The following is a 22631-nucleotide window of genomic DNA, read 5'->3' on the forward strand; positions in this document are numbered from 1 at the left end:
GCAAACGTAGTATAGGGGAGAAGGAAGGAGATGCAAACGTAGTATAAGGGAGAGGGAAGGAGAATAAGAGAGAAGGAGGAAACTGATTTATTGGCAAAAGGGGCATCCCCGCTAGAGCCAAAAATCAGGAGTGCCTTAGTGGCAGGTTCGAGCTGCAGAGATTGGTTGTCACCGAATCCTGACAGTCGAAGCTCTCATTCTGGAGCCTTGGGAGACCTTGGCCAAGGCTTTTCGGGACCCCTCTTGGAGAGGCCGGATACTCCCAGGGCGGAAAGAGGGGAAAGAGAGAGACAAGGGAAGAGGGAGGAAAGGGAGGGTAAGGTTCTCTCTAGCGGCTGAGTCTTGAAGATGAGAGAACTAAGACTTTATGAGAGCCACCGAAACCTTGAAGGTCTGGGTGGGGTGTGATGTTTGGTTCTCTGTTGTGTGTCCCTGGAGGTTACAGAGTCCTTCGAGGAAGACCTACAAAGCCTATGCTGGTAAACTACCAGCTGGGAAGGGAAGGGAATAAGTTTGAACCCAGGAGTCTATTCTGCCCTAGGAAGGAGTCCCTGAGGGCCACCATGGCTTTGAAGGCTGTGGTGGGGTGTTTTCCTCCCCGAAGGTGGGCAAAGAGGTTTGCGGGACAATCAACTGTCAAATCCTCCTGACAACACCATTGGGTTTAGGACTCCAGGAAGGGGAAACTCACCAATTGAAGGTCGGGCGTGGATGGAGTTCTGGCAAGAAAATGGGTTCAGGCTGTCCAGGGAGTGGCACTTCCGAAGGAAGAGGGACCCGAAAGTGGGTTTTAACCCTCTCCTGGGCTTCGGCACCAATGAAAGGAAAGTGACCACAACACTCGAGCGACCAAGAGATCTTTTTGCAGCAGTGCAACAGAGGAGAAAAGAGAGAAAGAGAAAGGGGGAGAGAGAGCATGTGCACAAGGGAGACAGAGAGATCGAGAGAGAGAGAGAGAGAGAGAGAGAGAGAGAGAGAGAGAGAGAGCAAGAGAACAAGAGAGCAAGAGAGAGAGGGGCCCAGCAGGAGGGAGTTTTTATAGCCCAAATCTAACGGGGGCCTCTGGGTCTGCAAGCTGCCTTGTTGGCACAAGGGGGGGGGTTGAGTGTTCAGCCTTGAGTGGGGGTTGAATGCTCAGCTTTGATGCAAACAGGTGATAAAGGACCAGACAGAGGGGGGTTTGAGTGTGTGGGCCATCCTGCAGCTAACATTTGTTCAGCCTGCCCTGCAGATAACATAGTTCAGCCTGTTCTGCACCTAACAATCCTCCTGCCTCAGCCTCCCCAGCTGTTGGGATTATAGGTGTTGGACACCATAACCAGCTCATTCAACAAAATTCCAGTGGACATTTTTTTGGGGAGGGGGTACCAGGGATTGACTCAGAGGCACTCAACCACTGAGACACATCCCCAGCCTATTTTGTATTTTATTTAGAAACAGGGTCGTACTGAGTTGATTAGTGCCTCACTTTTGCAGAGGCTGGCTTTGAACTCACGATCTTCCTGCCTCAGCCTCCGGAGCCACTGGGATTATAGGCGTGTGCCACCACAACCAGCTCTAATGGACATTTCATTCATAATTGTGACGGAGAAATGTGTTCTATTTGGATCTGATCATCAGGGTCATTTGGAAAGCTATGTCTCCTGTTGTAAATTATAAAACTTTCCCATTTGACAGATTTTTGTTTGCTTTGATAAAGTTTCTATTATTCCAAGTCCTGTGACTTATGGAATACCTTTGATGTACATGCCTGATGCCCTCTCTATAAATTACTTCATTTTAGTGTCTTCTCCTACCCATCTACATGTGATTATCTGTCACTATGGAATGACAATTTTCTAAGTGGAGGGGATAAATTGGTCTTTGCCTTCATGAAGCTTACATAAAAAAAATGTTGAACCAATAATTACCCATATATTAATGTTTTAATGACAAGGGTTTGTTTTTGTTATTTATTGATTTATTTAGAGATGGGGTATTGCTATATTTCTAGGCTGGTTTTGAATGCCTGGGCTCCAGAGATCCTTCCTGACTTAGCTTCCCTAGTGTTGGAAGTACAGGTGTGTGCCACCACGCCTCCACTCAGAGATCAGTTCTTTTTTTTTTTTTTTTTTTTTAATACCAGAGATTGAACCCAGCAGCTTGTAAACACTGAGCCACATCCTCAACCCCTTTTTCTATTTTATTTAGAGACAGGGTCTTGTTGAGTTATTGAGGTTGGATTTGAACTGGCAATCCTCATGTCTCAGCTTCCCGAGCAGCTGGGATTACAGTGTGCACCATAGTGCCCGGCTTCAGTGACCAGTTCTATGAAGACACATGGAATACCTATTCTAGTGACATCTCAGGAAGTCTTCCCACAAAAAGGGACATACCAGCAGAGATTTAAAGGACAAGTAGGAGTTATTAGAACAAGGCATAAAAGAAAGCATCCCAGGAGGTGGAATAAGTCTTTAGAAGAGGCTTTGTGCATGTGAGAAAGAAAAAGCCAACGTGGGACTGGAGGTCTATGAGACAAGGGACAGAGTCATAAGATAATGCTGGAGAGGCAGATGGGATGGGATGGAGTTGTCTTAGGTCTGGCATAAATTGTGACAGATCTGGATCTCAAATAGATTAAGCAAGATGAGAAGGAAACAAAATTCCGCAAGTATTTATGAGGACTAATGAATGCAACTTTCATATATAAATATATTTTACTGTAGGTTGAGAGTCACCAGAGGATTTTGAATTCAAATTTATGGAATTGCTAGAAATATTTTAAAAATAAAATTAACATGAGGGGGGGGTAGCTTAATTGTAAGGTGCTTTTTTACCAGTGAGGTGAGCGCTCTACCACTGAGGCACCACCCCAGCCCCTGGAGTGCTTTTCTAGTATTCACAAGTGTTGAGAGCCACAGCCAAAGGGGCCCCAGCAAACTTCCATCTGCCAGCTGATGATTGGCTCACAGCGGCCCCAGCAACTTCTAGCTGCCAACTGATTGGCTCCTCTGCGGTGATGCTCATTGGGCTGTTTCCCTGCCCTTTCAGACCACAGAGCTGCTCATTGGGGGACTTTTGTGGCTCCGCCCACATGACCCAGCCAATCGGCCTCAAGAGCAGGAGGAGTGGGGGAGGTGGAGAGGCTTGTGGGAAGCCGGTGGTGGCAGTTGGGCTCTGAAGGTTTTCCTGAGGAGCTGTTTTGTTTGGTGTGTGTGGTTCTAAAAATAAAGTTCGTTTCTTTTGACAAGTGGCTCCTGAATTGTTCCCAGCCAGACTGTGGCACACAAGGCCCTGAATGGGATTCCTAGCACTGTAAAACAAACAAAAACAAACAAACAACAACAAAAAATCCTTCACAGTGCCCCAAAACAAAACAACTGGGTGTGCTACCATGCACCTATAGTCCCAGTTACTCAGGAGGCTTAGGCTTGGTCCCCAGTCCCTGACCCTGCAAAGTAGAAATATCAGAGGGCATCACAGATAAGTAAGATTAGTATTATTTCTTCTCAAATTTATTTTGTCCTATGACTTAAGGTAAAAAGTGATTTAAATCTGTATTCTGAATATTAACTTATGGGACATGCTTAACGTAGTGCCTTGCACATATTATATATGTTTATTTATTTAGTGTTTGGCTCAACAAACAAATGGCCTTGATGATGGATATGGTCCCTATGTCTCTGATGATTTTAAAAAAATATTTTTTAGTAGTTCTGCTCTGAGGTGGATTGATTATCTCTGCATTTAGCTGGTGGCTGTACTTGGGCTTGTTCCTCTAGTGTGGACCTTCTAGAGGGAAGGAGATTACCTGACAACATTTCTGTTATCATCCAGTTTTCCTAGTGGGCAAGCCCCAATGCATAAGCACCTTTCAAGGTTTGGCTACATTATGTTTACTAATGTCTTATTCATCCAAAGCAAGTCATTAAAGATAATTTCATAATTAAGGGATGGATATGTAAAGCTTGAGAGCAAAGAAGCAAGGATAAAAACTATTACCATTTTTGTAACTACCATACACCTTGAGAAGAATTCTGGCACCATTACTGAGCTTTTCATGCTACAAATGCAAAATAACATTAGGTTTCCCAGCAAATCCCGTTCTTCAAACTATCCTACATTGTCACTGAAATAGGTTGAATCTATAACAGTTTTCAGACTTATCTGATTGCAGGGATCTTCTTTTCATCCCCAACCCCTTAATTTTATTTTTTTTTGGAAACAAGGTCTCGGGTTATACAGACTGGCCTTCAACTTTCAGCTCTCTTGCTGCCTTGGCTTCCCAAATAGTTGGGATTACTAGTGTGTGCCACCGTGTCTGGGTACAAATGTGTCTTATATTGGGAATGTGGATTAGTGGTGGAAAACATAAAATTTTAAAGCCTATACTGGAATCCATTGAAAAAAGAACAAAATTTTGAGGTAAATGACCGACAAGGTATTATAAGCTAAGTGCAATGTGAAAGTAAAGATGAAAAAAAAAAGTTAAAAAAGTTGGCATTATGGGGGCTGTAGCTCAGTGGTCGAGCACTTGCTTCTTCCATGTTAAGTACTGGGTTTGATCCTCAGCACCACATAATAAATAAAGGTATTCTGTCCATCTACAACTAAGTATTTTTTTTTTAAATTGGCATTACGAAGTTGAATATTTTGCATACCCTATATAACAGGAAAGCCACTTTGAGGCGATTACTAAAAAGAATAATTTACACAAGTGTATCAGGGGACAGGTACAAATAACTTCATAATAGTACTTGTTCAATTATCAAAAAAGCCACATAAACCTAGAAACTGTTCAAAACCCTCCACCAGCTTGACGATCTTGGTCTTGCAGCCCATTTTCCTTTTCAATTTGAGTACACAGTAGACCAGCACCACCTGCGCCTCGAGGGCGCACACGCTGGCCAAGACTGCCTAGTCCATGCACAGGCCCTGGGGCTCATCTCATTCAAAAAACTAGCGGCCACTCACTCGACAAGGCCGCCAGCCTCCGAAGCGCGGGAACCGAGCAAGCGGCTGAGCCACGGCGCGCCCCTCATTGCAGCTCTGCGCGGCCCGCCCACTGGAGCCGAGTGGGTGGGGCCATGGTGCGGTAGGCGAGCCCTGGGTCCCGAGCCCGGGAGGGCGGCGTGGCTTTCTCACAAACTGGGTCTGAGGGAGGAGAACTGCGCTAATTCCCTCTGCTAAAGTCTAGTAGGCAGTGCTAACGAGCTCCGCCCAGGCGACATCGGATTCCAGTCACGGCCCACCCGGAAACCAGTCCCCGCCTCCCGGGCCTCAGCCTCTCTGGACTACAGCCCCCAGTAGGCTGCGCGGCCGCAGCGTGGGACTTGCGCAGTGGCGTCCGTTGTAAAGTGCTATGACAACAGGGCGAGGATGGCTTGGAGTTAGGCTGGACTGGGGAGGTGTCCCTTCCGCTGGCCAGCCGTTTTCTGCTCTCTCGCTCACGCTGCCTCCTGCATCATTTCCTCCAGTGTGTGAGCAGCGGGACTTACAGTTGTTCTCGCCTCCGGTCTCTTCCAGGGGATAAGTGTTTTCCCTACTTGACTTTGGGGGGTGACGGGGTACAGGGGAGCTTCTTGGGGGAACATCTCTAACTCTGTGAAGCTGGTGATGCTGCCTGCCAGGGCACTCTCTTAGCCCGAAACGTACAAGTTAGAGCAGGAGAACAAGAAGGGATAGTAAAGGGTTGCTGTTCTCTTTCACCTTCTGTGCTTCATCACTGGGGTCCTCCTCAAGCTCTCTTAGAGGGAAGTTTGCGGATAGAGGGTTTGAAGGAGGGTGAGAGTCCACTTGGCAACAGGTAAGAAATATGTCTGGAATTCACTTGTGGTGCACGATTGCCTTTTCCATGTTTTGTTTTGTGGATAAGACATCTTGTTATGCCATGTAATGGTTTTGGGAATGTAAGGTGATCCGTTCTTAGGAAGAATGTTTGTATTTAAAGAAGCAAACAAAGAGCAAAAGTGAGTGAGATTCTTTTTTTTTTTTTTTAAAGGGATGTCATTGAAGGAGTCACGTGATGCATGAGCATCCTTCTGTGACTTTTTTTTTTATTAGTTGCTCAAGACAATACAATGATCTTGACATATCATACATTTGATTCAAATAGGGTATGAATTCTCATTTTTCCACGTGTACAGATTGCAGGATCACGTTGGATATACATCCATGTGTATACATACAGCAATCCTAGTGTCAGTTGTATTCTGCTTTTGTGACATTTCAACAGGTCCTGTGAGCAAAGCGTTAAAGCAGTTCTCAGTCTGTGACTCAAGGGGGATGCATGTACTAATACCTCCTAATACTTCTGGCAATAGGATTACTATTTCTCCTTCTCTCTTTACTTTGCAGACAGCAGTTTAAATGAACTAAGCTGATTTTATCAGCACCTCTTCCCAATAAAGCTCAGCAACCAGCTTCCAATTTCCTGGAGAAATTTTATAGATTTTTTTTTTGGTATTTTAGTTTTATTTTAAATAGGAAATGATTTCTCACACATACACACATCTTTCATGGCACACATATAATACAATTTGGAAGATACTGAGAGGTGGAACTATGGTTCTTTTTTTTTTTTTTTTAAAGATGACATGATTTATTTTGTAAACTTACATGCTGGTGAGCAGAGCTGCTCACATGGTGGCACTAATTTGTAGTCCCACCAATAATGTATGAGTATACCTTTCCCCCCCACATCCTCAACATTTATTATTATTTTTATTCTTGATAATTGTCATTCGGAAGTGAAATGAAATCTCAATGAAGTTTTGATTTGCATTTCCCTAATTGCTAGAGATGTTGAAGATTTACTCATATATTTGTTAACAATTTGTATTTCTTATTTTGAGAAGTGTCTGTTCAATTCCTTAACCTGTTTATTGTTTGGGTTATTGTTTTATGTTTTTTTGGTGTTAAGTCTGAGTTTTTTTGTATATTCTTGATATTAATGCCCTATCTGAGGAGCAGGTGGCAAAGATCTCCCATTCTGTAGGCTGTCTCTTCATGTGCTTGTTTCCTTTGCTGTGCAGAAGCTTTTTAATTTGATGCAATCCCACTTATTGATTTTTTTTTTTGTACTGGGGATTGAACCCAGGGGGCTTCAACCACTGAGCCACATCCTGAGGTTTTGCTTAGTTTTTTAGGGCCTTGCTGTGTTTCTGAGGCTGGCTTTGAACTTGTGACACTCCTGCCTCAGCCTCTGAAGTTGCTAGGATTGCAGGCATGTACCACCATACCCAGCCCAGTATTGATTTTTGATTTTATTCTTGAGCTTTAGGAGTCTTGTTGAGGAAGTCAGTTCCTGTGCTGACAATGTGGAGTGTTGGGCCTACATTTTCTTCTAGCAGTTGCCAAATTTCTGGTCAAATTCCTAGGTCTTCGATCTACTTTTAGTTGACTTTAGTGCAGGGTGAGAGATAGGGTTTAGATTTCATTCTTTTATATGTGGATTTCCAGGTTTCTCAGCACCATTTGTTAAAAAGGCTAACTTTTCTCCAACTTATATTTTTATAGGTGTTCCATTAATGGGACAATGGGTTGTAGTGGTTTAAAGGGGATTATATCTCAAACTATGTATTTTTAAAAGGGCTACAGAGCCAGGCTTGGTGTCCATGCTTGTAATCCTAGCGTCAGAGTCTGTCTCAAAATAAAAAAGTGGTGGAGGGTTGGGGGTTGTGGCTCAGTGGTAGAACGCTTGCCTAGCATGCATGAAGCACTGGGTTTGATCCCCAGCACCCCATAAAAAAACTAAATAGACAAAATAAAGGTAGTGTGTCCATCTACAACTAAAAAATATTTTTAAAAAATGGTAGAGATGTAGCTCAGTTGTAAGCATCCCTGAGCTCATTAATTAGTACCCCCCCCAAAAAAAAAGAAAAAAGAAAAAACTCTGTGGAGGTAGCTAACTGGTAGAGTGCTGGCTTTGCTTGTATGAGGCCCAGTGGTCAGTATCCCTAGCATTGAAACAATATAAACACAACATTCTCCCATATCCTGCCAAAGATTACTTTCAGGAGCTGGGGATGTATCTCAGTGGTAGACTATTTCTCATGTGCAAGGCCCTGGGTTCAGTACCCTACACTACACACACACAAAATGCTATTAGCATTTTGGGGGGTCTCATTTAAATTCTCAAAATATAAAAATATAAACAGAGCTGGGATGTGGCTCAGTGGTTAAGTACCCCTGGGTTCAATCTCTAGTACACGCCCCCTGAAAAAAATTAAATCTGGAGGTTGAAAGTAGTATTTGTAATTTGGTTTTTCTCAGAACATATTACCATTACCACCATCACAGTTATTACTACTGCTATTTCTACTACATTACTAAGGGCATTTATCTGATATTTATTGAGTGCTTATTATGAATTGGGCATCCACAAAAAAATTACATGTATTAGGCTATTTCATTTCTTTTATTACTTTTCCTTTTTTTTTTTTTTTGGTACTTGGGATTGAACTCAGGGGCACTTGACCACTGAACCACATCCCTAGCCCTTTTTTGTATTTTATTTAGAGACAGGGTCACACTGAGTTGCTTAGCATCTCTCTTTTGCTGAGTCTGGCTTTGAACTTGTAATCCTCCTGCCTCAGCATCCTTCACCTGGCTTCTTTTTTTTTTCTTTATTTTATGGTGCTGGGGATTTTATGCAGGAGCGCTGTTTCTCAGAGCTAAATCCCCAGTTCTTTTTATTTTATTTTTGAGACTGAATCAGTCTCATTCAGTTGCTGAGGCTGACCTGGAACTTGCTATTTTTCTGCCTTAGCCTGCTGAGATGGTAGGAGTTTGTGGTCATGTGTGGCTTCATTTGATTTCTTTTCACTTCATTTTTTTTTTTGTGTGTGTGTGTGTGTGTGTGTGTGTGTGTGTGTGTGTGTATGTACTGGGTATTGAATCCAGTAATGGGGCTTTCTCACTGAACCATAGCCCCAGCCCTTTTTATTTTTTAATTTGAGATGGTCTCATTAAATTGCCAGGGCAAGATTGCAAGATCTTGAAGTTGTAATCCTCCTGCCTTAGCCTCCTGTGTTTCTGGGATTACAGGTGTGTGCCACCCTTTCTGGCTAGGCCATTTTATTTTCCCACCACTCAGAACAATTTGAAGACTAGAGGCTGAGGTACTTGCCAAAGATCATATAGCCAGAATGTGGGGTAAAGAAGTAAATCCAGGTCTGTCTGACTTTACTTCCTATGCCTTTGATTCTTCTGCTTCTTTTATTTTTTTTTTGCAGGGATTGAGCCCAGGTACACTTAACCAATAAGCCACACCTCCAGCCGTTTCTTAAAGTTTGAGACAGGATTTTGCTAAATTGCTTAGGGCCTTGCTAAATTGCTGAGGCTGGCCTTGAATTTGTGATCTTCCTGCCTCAATCTCCCAAGTAGGTGGGATTATTGGCATGAGCCACCGAGCCTGGCTTTCAAGTCTTCCTGGAGACCCCAACACTGGGACCTGTAATATTGCCTTTGAAAGCAAAATTCTTCTAACTTTACATGCATTTGTCATCTGTGCTGAGTGGAAAACCCGATTTTTACTTTTTGAAATATGATGTGATACTAGCATAACCTGGAGAAAGCAATGTTCCAAAAATGAGAAATATCTTCAGGGTCATAGCCTCCTAATTCCGGGATCTGCTTTCAGACCCACATATTTTTCCCACAATGTTATTTGGGATTTTCACTGCCACTACCATTCTTCTATTCTTCTTCTATATTGTGGGACTAGGTCAATGAAATATTAAAATCATCTATCTCTTAAATGTAACCTAAATCTAAGTGAATTTGGTATGGAAAATAACATGTGTGTAAATAAATAAGTAATAAAAAGTAAAATGAAAGTGTCATGTGATAATGTGTTGAAGAGACTTTCTGGAGTTTAGGGGATAAAGTGAGTATCTCCCATTTATTATTTTAAGAACTTAGAAACTAATATTTTATGCGTGTTTATAGGTCTGCACCTGTTAACTTCAAATTATTGTTTTCTAATAATTTTTTATTTTTGGTAGTGAGAATTGAACCCAGGGAGCGCTTTTAAACTAACTCCATCCTCAATCCTTTTTATGTTTTAATTTTGAAAGGTCTCACTGCATTGCTTAGGGCCTCGATAAACTGCTAAGGTTGGCCTGGAAATTGTGATCTTCCTGCTTTTAATTTTTAATCTTTAGCCAGGGTCTCCCTAAATTGCTGAGGCTGGGCTTGAACTTGTGATCCTCTTGCCTTATCCCCTGAGTCCCTGGGATTACAGTTATGCATTACCATGCCTGGGTAGCATAACATTTTTAGGGGTCATTCATGTTGTAGCATATGTTAGCACTTAATTCTTTTCTTTGTGTATGATCATATGATATTATGGATATGCCACCTCTTCTTTATATATTCATCAGTTGGTGGACATTTGGGTTGTTTCCACCTTTTGGTTATTATGAATAATGCTACTATAAGCATTCGTGTGTAGATTTTTATATGGATATGTTCTTATTTCCCTTTAATATGTAGTTTGGAATGAAATTGCTGAATCATGTCATGTCTTAGTCTGTTTTGTGCTGCTAAAACTCCATACTACAGATTGAGTTATTTATAAAAAATTAGAAATGTATTTTCTTGCAAGTCTGGAGGCTGGGAAATATAAGATTGAGGCATTGGTATCTGTTAAGGACTTTTTTACCTATCACCCAACTATCTCACTTTTTGATTTTTTGATTGTGCGACCATGCCCTGCACCTAGTTTCTTTTTTAAAATTCAAGATAATTAACTAAATTAAATAAAAAATCAATTTATGCATATTTTGCTTTTTTGATTCTAGCTATCATAGTGGGTGAAGTGGTATATTGTAGTTTTTAAAAAAATTTTTTTTTAGTTGTCAATGGACAATTTACTCAATTTATTTATATGTGATGCTGAGAAAAGAACCCAGTGCCTCATACATGCTAGGCAAGAGCTCTACAACTGAGCCACAACCCCAGCCCCCCCCCCCCATATTATAGTTTGGATTTGCATTTTCATGGCTAATTGTATTAAGCCTCTTTTTATATGCTTATCTCCTTTTGTATATCTGATTGAAAGAAACATCTATTCAGAACCATTGTCCTCAAACCCCCTCCTCCCTTTTTTTTTATGCTGAGGGTTGAATCCAGGGACATACTTGGTGTGTACTCTACTACTGGGGTACATATCAGCAGCCCAGTGTTTTTTAAATTTGTTCTTCTTAGTTATACATGACAGTAGAATGTATTTTGACATATCATACATACATGGAGTATAACTTTCCATTCTTGTGGTTGTATGAGATATGGAGTTATGCTGGTTGTGTATTTACATATGAATATAGGCAAGTTATGTCTGTTTCATTCTACTGTTTTTCCTATTCCCATCTCTTCTCCCTTCCCTGCATGCCCCCTCTGTCTAATCTGGCAGACCTCTCCTCCTCCTTCCTTCCTTGGCCTGTTGTAAGTCAGCAGCCTGTATATCAGAGAGAACATTTGGCCTTTGGTTTTTTGGGATTGGCTTATTTCATTTAGCACGATAGCCACCATTTCCATCCATTTACTGGCAAATGATATAATTCCATTCTTCTTTATGGCTGAGTAATATTCCATTGTGTATAGGTACCACATTTTCTTTACCCATTCATATATTGAAAGGCACTTAGGCACTTAGGTTGGTTCTATAGCTTAGCTATTGTGAATTCAGATGCTATGAACATCAATGTGGCTGCATCACTCTAGTATGCTTATTTATAAGTCCTCTGGATATATGCCGAGGAGTGGGATAATAGGGTTAAAAGGTGGTTCCATTCCAAGTTTTTTGAGAAATTTCCATGCTGTTTTCCAGAGTGGTTGCACCAATTTGCAGTCCTACCAGCAATGTATGAGTGTATCTTTTCCCCACATCCTCACCAACTTTTATTGTTGCTTGTATTCTTGATAATTGCCATTCTGACTAGAGTGAGGTGAAATCTCAGTGTAGTTTTGATTTGCATTTCTTTAATTGCTAGTGTTGTTGAACATTTTTTCCATATATTTGTTGATTATTGTATTTCTTCTTCAGTGAAGTGTCTGTTCAGTTTCTAAGCCCAATTATTGTTTGGGTTATTTGTTTTTTTGGTGTCCTTTTATATATTGGAGATTAATGCTATATCTGAGGTGTAGGCGGCAAAGACTTTCTCCCTTTCTTTAGGTTCTCTCTCCACATTTTTGATTGTTTCCTTTGCTGTGAAGAAGCTTTTTAGTTTGATTCCATCCCATTTATTGATTCTTGATTTTATTTCTTGCATTTTAGGGGTCTTTTTAAGGAAGTCAGTTCCTAAGCCAACATGGTGGACATTTGGGCCTACTTTTTCTTCTGTGAGGTGTAGGGTCTCTGGTCTAATGCCTAGGTCCTTGATCCACTTAGAGTTGACTTTTGTGTACGGTGAGAGATAGGGATCTAATTTCATTTTATTACATATGGATTTCCAGTTTTCCCAGCACTATCTGTCTCTATCTGTCTCTTCAATAAATATTTTCTCCAGTGTATGTCTAGTATGAGATAACTATATTTGTGTGGGTTTGTTTCTCTGTGTTTTATTCTGTACCACTGGTCTTCATTTCTGTTTTGGTGCCAATACCATGCTGTTTTTGTTACTATAGCTTTGTAATATAATTTAAGGTGTGAGTATTGTGTTGCTTCCTGCTTCTCTTTTCTTGCTAAGGACTGCTTTGGCTATTCTGGGCCTCTTGTTTTTCCAAATGAATTTCATGACTGCTTTTTATGTTTCTATGAAGAATGTCATCCAAACCTTAATAGGAATTTCATTAAATCTGTATAACATTTTTGAGCATTATGGGCATTTTGACAATATTAATTCTGCCTATCCAAGAACATCGAGAGATATTTACATCTTCTAAGTTCTTCAACTGCCCACTTTTAATTATATTTTTGTCTTTTGTTATTGAGTTGTATGAGTTCTTTGTAGGTTACAAATGCAGCTTCAGTTGTCTGATATATGATTTGCAAACATTTTCAACATTCTGTGGGTGTCTTTTTTTATCTTGTTGATGGGTCCTTTGAAATACAAAAGTTTTAAATTTTGATGAAGTCTACTTTATGTACTTTTTCTTTTGTTATTCATGCCTTCATGAATCTGTTAAATCTGTCATGAAAATTTACTTAACCATTCTTCTAAGAGTACTTTTTTGTTTGTTTGTTTGTTTGGTACCTGGGATTGAACTCAGGGGCACTCAATCACTAAGCCACATACCAGGCCTATTTTGTATTTTATTTAGAGACAGGGTCTTATTGAGTTGCTTAGTGCCTCACTTTTGCTGAGGCTGGCTTTGAACTTGTGATCTTCCTCCCTCAGCCTCCTGAGCTGCTGTGATTACAGGCATGGACTACCACGCCCATTTAAGAATACTTTTTAAAAAGAGATTTTTACTCAGAGGATGTAGCTCACCGGTAGAGTGCTTGCCTAGAACAGGCAAGGACCTGGGTGTAATTCCCAATATTGAACAACAACAACAACAACAAAATATGTTTGGTTTAAACTACACATTAGCTTACATTTAGGCCTTTGATCTATTTTGAGTTCCTTTTTTGTGTATTTGAGATAGAAACAGGGAGACAAGGAATGGGTCTTGTTTCAAATACTAGAAACTATTGTTGTACCTACTGAGTTTCAGTAGATTTTTTTAAAAAATCTTTTTCAGGGCTTCAAACACACTAGAAAAATGCTCTACCACTAAGCTATATCCCTAGACATAGACCTTTGTTTTCTTTGAATAATGTTTTTTTGATATATGCTTTAATATATATATATATATATATATATATATATATATATGTGTGTGTGTGTGTGTGTGTGTGTATAGTTGTTGTTTTGGTTGGACACAATACCTTTATTTATTTATTTTTATGTGGTGCTGAGGATCGAACCCAGCGCCTTGCACATGCTAGGTGAGCATGCTACTGCTGAACCACAACCCCAGCCCCTGACATATGCTTTTATGTCTTTATTTCCAGAGACTTGAAATGGTTTCTTTCCCTTTTGGTAATGGGGTTTGAACCCAGGGGCTTTATAACTGATCTATATCCCAAGTAATTTTTATTTATTTATTTATGGTTTTGGTATTGGGGTTTGAACCCAGGAATGCTGTCCTTTTTATTTTTTACTTTGAGACAGGGTATCACTAAGTTGCTGAGACTCTTGCTAAATTGATGAGGCTAGCCTTGAACTTGTGATCCTCCTGCTTCAGCTTCCTAAGTGGATTACTGACAAGCCTGGTTAAATGGTTAAAATAATTTTCATGGACATTTGGTTTATGGAGTTTATCTTATGCCATGCCCAAAATGGAACCTGCCAGGTGATGTGATCAAAGGCCTGAAATCCTAGGGACTCAGGTGACTGAAGGAAGATTATAAATTCAAGTCTGGCCTGGGCAATTAAGTGAAACTGTCTCAAAATAAAAAATAAAAAGGGCTAGGAATGTAGTTTAGTGTGACAGCTCCCATGAGTTCAATCCCCAGTACAGAATAAAAAGGAAAAAATCCCTCATTTTGTGTTTACTTTTTTAGGAACACAGCTACTGTTTGTAAAGAAAGTTTTTTGCAGGTATATTTTCTTTGAAACAAAGGATTAAGTCTTGTGGATAAACAGGGATATTCAGCAACCTTAAATCATACATATTTGCTATAAGATCTCTTTCTCTCTCTTTTTTTTCCCCTAGTGCTGGGGATTAAATTCAGGTCCTTATGCTTGCTAAGCAAGTACTCTACCATTGAGCTGTGTCTCTTGCCCTTTTTTTTATTTTTTGGTAGCAGAGATTGAACACAGAGGTGCTTAACCACTGAGTTGTGTTCCCCATCTCTTTATATTTTTCATTTTGAGGGGTCATACTGGGTTGCTTAATCTCACTAAATTGCTGAAGTCATCTACTATCCTCTTGCCTCAGCCTCCTAGGTCCCTCGGATTATAGGCATGTACACCATGCCTGGCTCCAGCCCTTTATGAGGCAGGGTCTTGCTAAGTTACGTAGGCTGGCTTTGAATTTGCTGTTTTCCTTTTTTAGCCTCTCAAGTTACTGGAATTACAAGTGTGCACCATTATGCTGAACTAGATTTTGAATCTTGATCATGCAAAGCACTTTTTTTTTTGTTCTTTGTACAGTTCTTTTCTAGATGATAGAATTAGTACAACATGAGTGAAACATTTCTCAGCCCAGTTTACTAGTGGCATTGTAAAATACCTAATTAATGTGGATTCCATTCGCTTGGATTTGTAGTTTCATGTAAGTGTACCAAATACAAAAAAATCAAAGTTAAATACATAAATGTTAATCTCAAAGGCATCCAAATTTAATTTGTTATGCTTTAAGTGATGATTAATTCATAGTGTGAAATAGATTTTTATTATAAATAAATGCTTTCTTTTTAGAGTGAAAGAAAATGTCTTTATTTAAAGCCCGTGATTGGTGGTCTACTGTTCTGGGGGAAAAAGAAGAATTTGATCAAGGCTGTTTATGTTTGGCTGATGTTGATAACAGTGGAAGTGGACAAGGTAAGCAACTTGTGCCATGCTTCTTTTTTTTTTTGGTGGTGGTGGTGTGGCATTGAACCCGGGGCTTTTCTCACATTCTAGACAAGTGCTCTAGAACTGAGCTATAGCCACAGCCATCATGACTATGCATCTTGGAGCAAAACTTTAAAGACAGAAAATATAAGTGATTTTCCTTTTAATTTTTTATTATTTATTTCATTTAATTAATTAATTAATTAATTAGGGTACTGGGGATTGAACTCTGGGGCACTCGACCCTGAGCCATATCCCCAGCCCCATTTTTCATTTTATTTAGAGACAGGGACTCACTGCTTAGTGCTTTGCTTTTGCTGAGGCTGGCTTTGAACTCATGATCCTCCTGCCTCAGTCTCCTGAGCTGCTGGGATTACAGGCTTTTGCCACTATGCCTGGCTATTTATTTTATTTATTTTTCTTGTGGTTCTGGTGATCAAAACCCAGGGCCTTTTGTATGCTAGGCAAGCATTCTACCAATGAGCTATACCCACAAACTTTGACTTGCCTGAGGATTGAGCCTAGGGGCACCCTACCTCAGAGCTACATTCCCAACCCTCTTTACTTTTCATTTCAGACAGGATCTTACTAAGTTGTCAAACTGGCCTTGAGTTTACAATCCTCTTACATAAGCCTCCTGAGTCACTGTATTAGAAGCATTTGCTACTGTGCCTAGATTGGATTTGCCCCTTTAGTTATATACATTATGGAACACAATTGTAATCATTTATGTATGTGTGCATGTGTGGTACTAGAGATGGAACGCAGGGATGCTGAATGACTGACCTACATCTTCATTCTGGCTTCATTATCCTTTTATTATTATGTATTCTATCCTATTTTTTTGTTTTGTTTTTATAGTTGTAGATGGACAGCATGCCTTCATTTTATTTATTAATTTTTTCATATGGTGCTAAGGATCAAACCCAGTGCCTCACACATGCTAGGCAAGTGCTCTGCCACTGAGCTACAACCCCAGCCCATATTCTATCCTATTTTTATGTTATTTGTTTCTCTTTACATATTCATGTTTTTTTAATTGGTTGTTCAAAACATTACAAAGCTCTTGACATATCATATTTCATACATTAGATTCAAGTGGGTTATGAACTCCCATTTTGACCCCAAATACAGATTGCAGAATAACATCGGTTACACATCCACATTTTTACATAATGCCCTATTAATAACTGTTGTATTCTGCTACCTTTCCTATCCTCTACTATCCCCCCTCCCCTCCCCTCCCATCTTCTCTCTCTACCCCATCTACTGTAATTAATTTCTCTCCTTGTTTATTTTCCCATTCCCCTCACAACCTCTTATATGTAATTTTGTATAACAATGAGGGTCTCCCTCCATTTCCATGCAATTTCCCTTTTCTCTCCCTTTCCCTCCCACCTCATGTCTCTGTTTAATGTTAATCTTTTCTTCCTGCTCTTCCTCCCTGCTCTGTTCTTAGTTGCTCTCATTATATCAAAGAAGACATTTGGTATTTGTTTTTTAGGGATTGGCTAGCTTCACTAAGCATAATCTGCTCTAGTGCCATCCATTTCCCTGCAAATTCCATGATTTTGTCATTTTTTAGTGCTGCGTAATACTCCATGGTGTATAAATGCCACATTTTTTTTTTATCCATTCATCTATTGAAGGGCATCTGGGTTGGTTCCACAGTCTAGCTATTGTGAATTGTGCTGCTATGAACATCGATGTGGCAGTATCCCTGTAGTACGCTCTTTTAAGGTCTTCAGGGAATAGTCTGAGAAGGGCAATAGCTGGGTCAAATGGTGGTTCCATTCCCAGCTTTCCCAGGAATCTCCATACTGCTTTCCAAATTGGCTGCACCAATTTGCAGTCCCACCAGCAATGCACAAGAGTACCCCTTTCCCCACATCCTCGCCAGCACTTGTTGTTGTTTGACTTCCTAATGGCTGCCAATCTTACTGGAGTGAGATGGCATCTTAGGGTGGTTTTGATTTGCATTTCTCTGACTGCTAGAGATGGTGAGCATTTTTTCATGTACTTGTTGATTGATTGTATGTCCTCCTCTGAGAAGTGTCTGTTCAGGTCCTTGGCCCATTTGTTGATTGGGTTATTTGTTATCTTATTGTCTAATTTTTTGAGTTCTTTGTATACTCTGGATATTAGGGCTCTATCTGAAGTGTGAGGAGTAAAAATTTTTTCCCATGATGTAGGCTCCCTATTTACCTCTCTTATTGTTTCTCTTGCTGAGAAAAAACTTTTCAGTTTAAGTAAGTCCCATTTGTTGATTCTTGTTATTAACTCTTGTACTATGGGTGTCCTATTAAGGAATTTGGAGCCCAACCCCACAATATGTAGATCAGAGCCAACTTTTTCTTCTATCAGACGCAGAGTCTCTGGTTTGATATCAAGCTACTTGATCCATTTTGAGTTAACTTTTGTGCATGGTGAGAGGAGGGGATTCAGTTTCATTGTGTTGCATATGGATTTCCAGTTTTCGCAACACCATTTGTTGAAGATGCTATCCTTCCTCCATTGCATGCTTTTAGCCCCTTTATCAAATATAAGATAGTGGTAATTTTGTGGATTGGTCTCTGTGTCCTCAATTCTGTACCATTTGGTCCACCTGCCTGTTTTGGTACCAGTACCATGCTGTTTTTGTTACTATTGCTGTGTAATATAGTTTGAAATCTGGTATCGCTATACCGCCTGATTCACACTTCCTGCTTAGCATTGCGTTTGCTATTCTGGGTCTTTTATTTTTCCATATGAGTTTCATGATTGCTTCATCTATTTCTACAAGAAATGCTGTTGGGATTTTGATTGGCATTGCATTGAACCTATAGAGAACTTTTGGTAATATCGCCATTTTGATGATGTTAGTTCTGCCTATCCATGAACAGGGTATATTTTTCCATCTTCTAAGATCTTCTTCTACTTCTCTCTTTAGGGTTCTGTAGTTTTCATTGTATAAATCTTTCACCTCTTTTGTTACGTTGATTCCCAAGTATTTTATTTTTTTTTGAACATATTGTGAATGGAGTGTTTTTCCTCATTTCCGTTTCAGAAGTTTTGTCACTGATATACAGAAATGCCTTTGATTTATGCGTGTTGATTTTATATCCTGCCACTTTGCTGAATTCATTTATTAGTTCTAGAAGTTTTTTTGTAGACCCTTTTGCATCTTCTAGGTATAGAATCATATCATCCGCAAATAGTGATAATTTAAGTTCTTCTTTTCCTATTTTTATGCCTTTAATTTCTTTCGTCTGTCTAATTGCTCTGGCCAGTGTTTCAAGAACTATATTGAATAGAAGTGGTGATAGAGGGCATCCCTGTCTTGTTCCAGATTTTAGAGGGAATGCCTTCAATTTTTCTCCATTCAGAATGATGCTAGCCTGAGGCTTAGCATAGATAGCTCTTACAATGTTGAGGTAAGTTCCTGTTATCCCTAGTTTTTCTAATGTTTTGAACATAAAGGGATGCTAAACTTTGTCAAATCCCTTTTCTGCATCTATCGAGATGATCATATGGTTCTTATCTTTAAGTCTATTGATGTGGTGAATAACATTTATTGATTTCCTTATATTGAACCATCCTTGCATCCCAGGGATGAATCCTACTTGATCATGGTGCACAATTTTTTTGATGTGCCTTTGTATCTGATTCACCAGAATTTTATTGAGGATTTTTGCATCTAGGTTCACCAGAGATATTGGTCTGTAGTTTTCTTTCTTTGAGGTGTCTTTGTCTGGTTTCGGAATCAGGGTGATGTTGGCCTCATAGAATGAATTTGGAAGAGCTCCCTCTTTTTCTATTTCCTGAAATAACTTGAAAAGTATTGGTATTAATTCTTCTTTAAAGGTTTTGTAAAACTCCGCTGTGTACCCATCCGGTCCTGGGCTTTTCTTGGTTGGTAGTCTTTTGATTGCTTCTTCTATTTCATCCATTGATATTGGTCTGTTCAAATTGTGTGTATCCTCCTGACTCAGCCTGGGCAAGTCATATGACTTAAGAAATTTATCGATGTCTTCACTATCTTCTATTTTATTGGAATATAGGTTTTCAAAATAATTTCTAATTGTCTTCTGTATTTCTGTAGCATCTGTTGTGATATTGCCTTTTTCATCCCGTATGTTAGTAATTTGAGTTCTCTCTCTTCTTCTGTTCCTTAGCATGGCTAAGGGTGTGTCGATCTTATTTATTTTTTCGAAGAACCAACTTTTAGTTTTGTTAATTTTTTCAATAGTTTCTTTTGTTTCAATTTCCTTGATTTCCGCTCTGATTTTAATTATTTCTTGCCTTCTGCTACATTTGCTGTTGTTTTGCTCTTCCTTTTCTAGGGCTTTGAGATGAAGTGTGAGCTCATTTATTTGTTGGTTTTTCCTTTTTTTGAGGAATGACCTCCAGGCGATGAATTTCCCTCTTAAAACTGATTTCATTGTGTCCCATAGATTCCGATATGTTGTGTCTGTATTTTCATTTATCTCTAAGAATTTTTTGATTTCCTCCTTTATGTCTTTTGTAACCCATTGATCATTCAGTAACATATTGTTCATTTTCCATGTGGTGTAGGATTTTTCCTTCCTTCTTTTATCATTGATTTCCAGTTTCATTCCATTATGATCAGATAAAATGCATGGTATTATCTCCACCCTTTTATATTTACTGAGGGTTGCCCTATGGCATAATATATGGTCTATTTTTGAGAAGGATCCATGTGCTGCTGAGAAAAAAGTATATCCACTTGATGATGGTTGATATATTCTATATATGTCAGTTAAGTCTAGGTTATTGATTGTGATATTGAGTTCTATAGTTTCTTTATTCAACTTATGTTTGGAGGTTGTGTCCAATGGTGAGAGAGGTGTGTTGAAGTCACCCATAATTATTGTGTTGTGGTCTATTTGATTCTTGAACTTGAGGAGAATTTGTTTTATGAACGTCTCAGCACCATTATTTGGTGCATAAATATTGATAATTTTTATCAATATTAAAATTGATCAATATTAAAATTGTTGGTGAATAGTTCCTTTTAACAGTATATAATGTTCTTCCTTATCCCTTTTGATTAACTTAGTCTTGAAGTCGAATTTATTCAATATGAGGATGGCCACCCCTGCTTGCTTACGAGGACCGTGTGCATGGTATATTTTTTCCCAACCTTTCACCTTCAGCCTGTGTATGTCTTTTCCGATCAGATGTGTCTCCTGGAGGCAGCATATTGTTGGATTGGTTTTTTTTTAATCCATGTTACCAGCCTATGTCGCTTTATTGGAGAGTTTAAGCCATTAACGTTTAGAGTTACTATTGATATATGGTTTGTACTTCCAGCCATGTTTGATTATTTATCTTCTTCTTTTTTTTAAATTTAGTTTGTTTCTCCATGATTAGCTTTCCCCCCACCCTCTGTCTTTACCGAGGCACTTCCCACTGATGGTTTTGGTTATTGTTTTTCATTTCTTTCTCGTGTAGTGTTTTGCTCAAGACGCTTTGCAATGCTGGTTTTCTGGCTGCAAATTCTTTTAACTTTTGTTTATCATGAAAGATTTTTATTTCATTGTCGTACCTGAAGCTTAATTTTGCTGGATACAGAATTCTTGGTTGGCATCCATTGTCTTTAAGTGTTTGAAATACGTTGTTCCAGGATCTTCTCGCTTTCAGCATTTGTGATGAAAAATCCGTTGTTAACCTTATTGGTTTACCGCTGAATGTAATCTGCCTCCTTTCTCTTGTAGCTTTTAATATTTTCTCTTTGTTTTGTATATTGGATATCTTCATAACAATGTGTCTTGGCGTTGGTCTACTGTGATTTTGTGTGCTCGGTGTCCTGTATGTATCTACGATTTGTATATCCGTTTCCTTTTTTATTTCTGGAACGTTTTCTGTAATTATTTCATTCAGCAGATTACTCATTCACTTGGTTTGAATCTCTGTACCTTCTTCTATCCCGATGACTCTTAAGTTTGTTTTTTTATGTTATCCCATATCTCTTGGATGTTTTTCTCGTGATTTTTTACCAGCCTTTCTGAGTTGGCTAGACTCTTTTCAAGATGATATATTTTGTCTTCATTATCTGACGTTCTGGCTTCTACTTGCTCCACTCTATTAGTGATACTCTCAATTGAGTTTTAAATTTGGTTTATAGTTTCCTTCATTTCTAGAATTATTGTTTGATTTTTTTATAATCTCTATCTCCTAATAAAGATGCTTAACTTCTTCTTTTATCTGTTTATGTAATTCATTTTCAATGTGTTCTTTCACTGTTTGAATTTGCTGTCTCGTATCTTCTTTAAGGTTCCATTCCATCTGTCTAAGGTATTCCTTGAGTTCTTTATATGACCATTTTTCTGATGACTCTAGGTCCTCCTGAATATTTAGGCTGTCCTGCATTATTTGTACTCCTTTTCTTCCTTGCTTTTTCATGCTGCTCATGTTACTTCTTGTTCTGTTTGACTGCTGAGTTACTGTTTACTCCTACCAATTTATTTGACGCTTGGGAGGAAAGGTATTAGAAGGGAAGGGAAGAAGTCATTAAAGAGAATGAGAGTAAGCAGGTAGAATTCAAGGAAGGGGGAATAAGAAAATTGAAAATAAATGAAAAGAAAAAAGAAAAAAAATGGAAAAAAGAAAAGAAAAAAAATTGAAAATAACAATAATAAAAAAATTAAAATTTAAAAAAATAAAAAAAAAAATTAAAAAATTAAAAAAATTAAAAAAATTTAAAAAACAACAAAAAAAATGAAAATGAAAAAAACCCCAAATTAAAAAAAAAATTAATAAATGCAGTCTTAGAGTTTGATTAACTTCTCTTTCAGTAGGTGGAGCTGTGCCCACTGGGCCAAGCTTCTCCTCTCAATAGGCGGGAACCAATCACTGTGCAGTAGCTCTTCCTCCCAGACTGGGCGGGTCTCTAATCCTGAGTGCCTAGGGCCTTCTCTTGTGTCTAGTCACTTCCCCACTTTTCCTCAAGCCAGGCCCCGCTCACCGGTGACGCTCACCACAATACTGGCTACATGTCAGGTCTGTTGCTCCTGGGAACCCTGTTTTCATGAACGCCTGGGCACACTCTCCCTGTTTGCCATTCCGTCAGACCCTAAGTTTGTAGAGCTTGGTGCTGAGAAC

General features: G+C 39.2%; 1 protein-coding gene across 2 annotated transcripts in view; it reads left to right on the forward strand.

Moving 5' to 3' along the window:
* The first annotated feature begins 5556 nt into the window (after positions 1-5556).
* Bbs9 (Bardet-Biedl syndrome 9) overlaps positions 5557-22631 on the forward strand; it is a 477419-nt gene continuing 460344 nt past the window's right edge. For both annotated transcript variants that reach the window (XM_077796775.1, XM_026387599.2), the window contains exons 1-2: positions 5557-5785; positions 15393-15515. In XM_077796775.1, coding sequence (XP_077652901.1) covers positions 15404-15515 — 112 coding nt within the window. In that variant the 5' untranslated portion in view covers positions 5557-5785; positions 15393-15403. The remainder of the gene's footprint in view (positions 5786-15392; positions 15516-22631) is intronic.

This window comes from Urocitellus parryii, chromosome 3 (genome assembly GCF_045843805.1).
Source record: "Urocitellus parryii isolate mUroPar1 chromosome 3, mUroPar1.hap1, whole genome shotgun sequence".
NCBI lineage: Eukaryota > Metazoa > Chordata > Mammalia > Rodentia > Sciuridae > Urocitellus > Urocitellus parryii.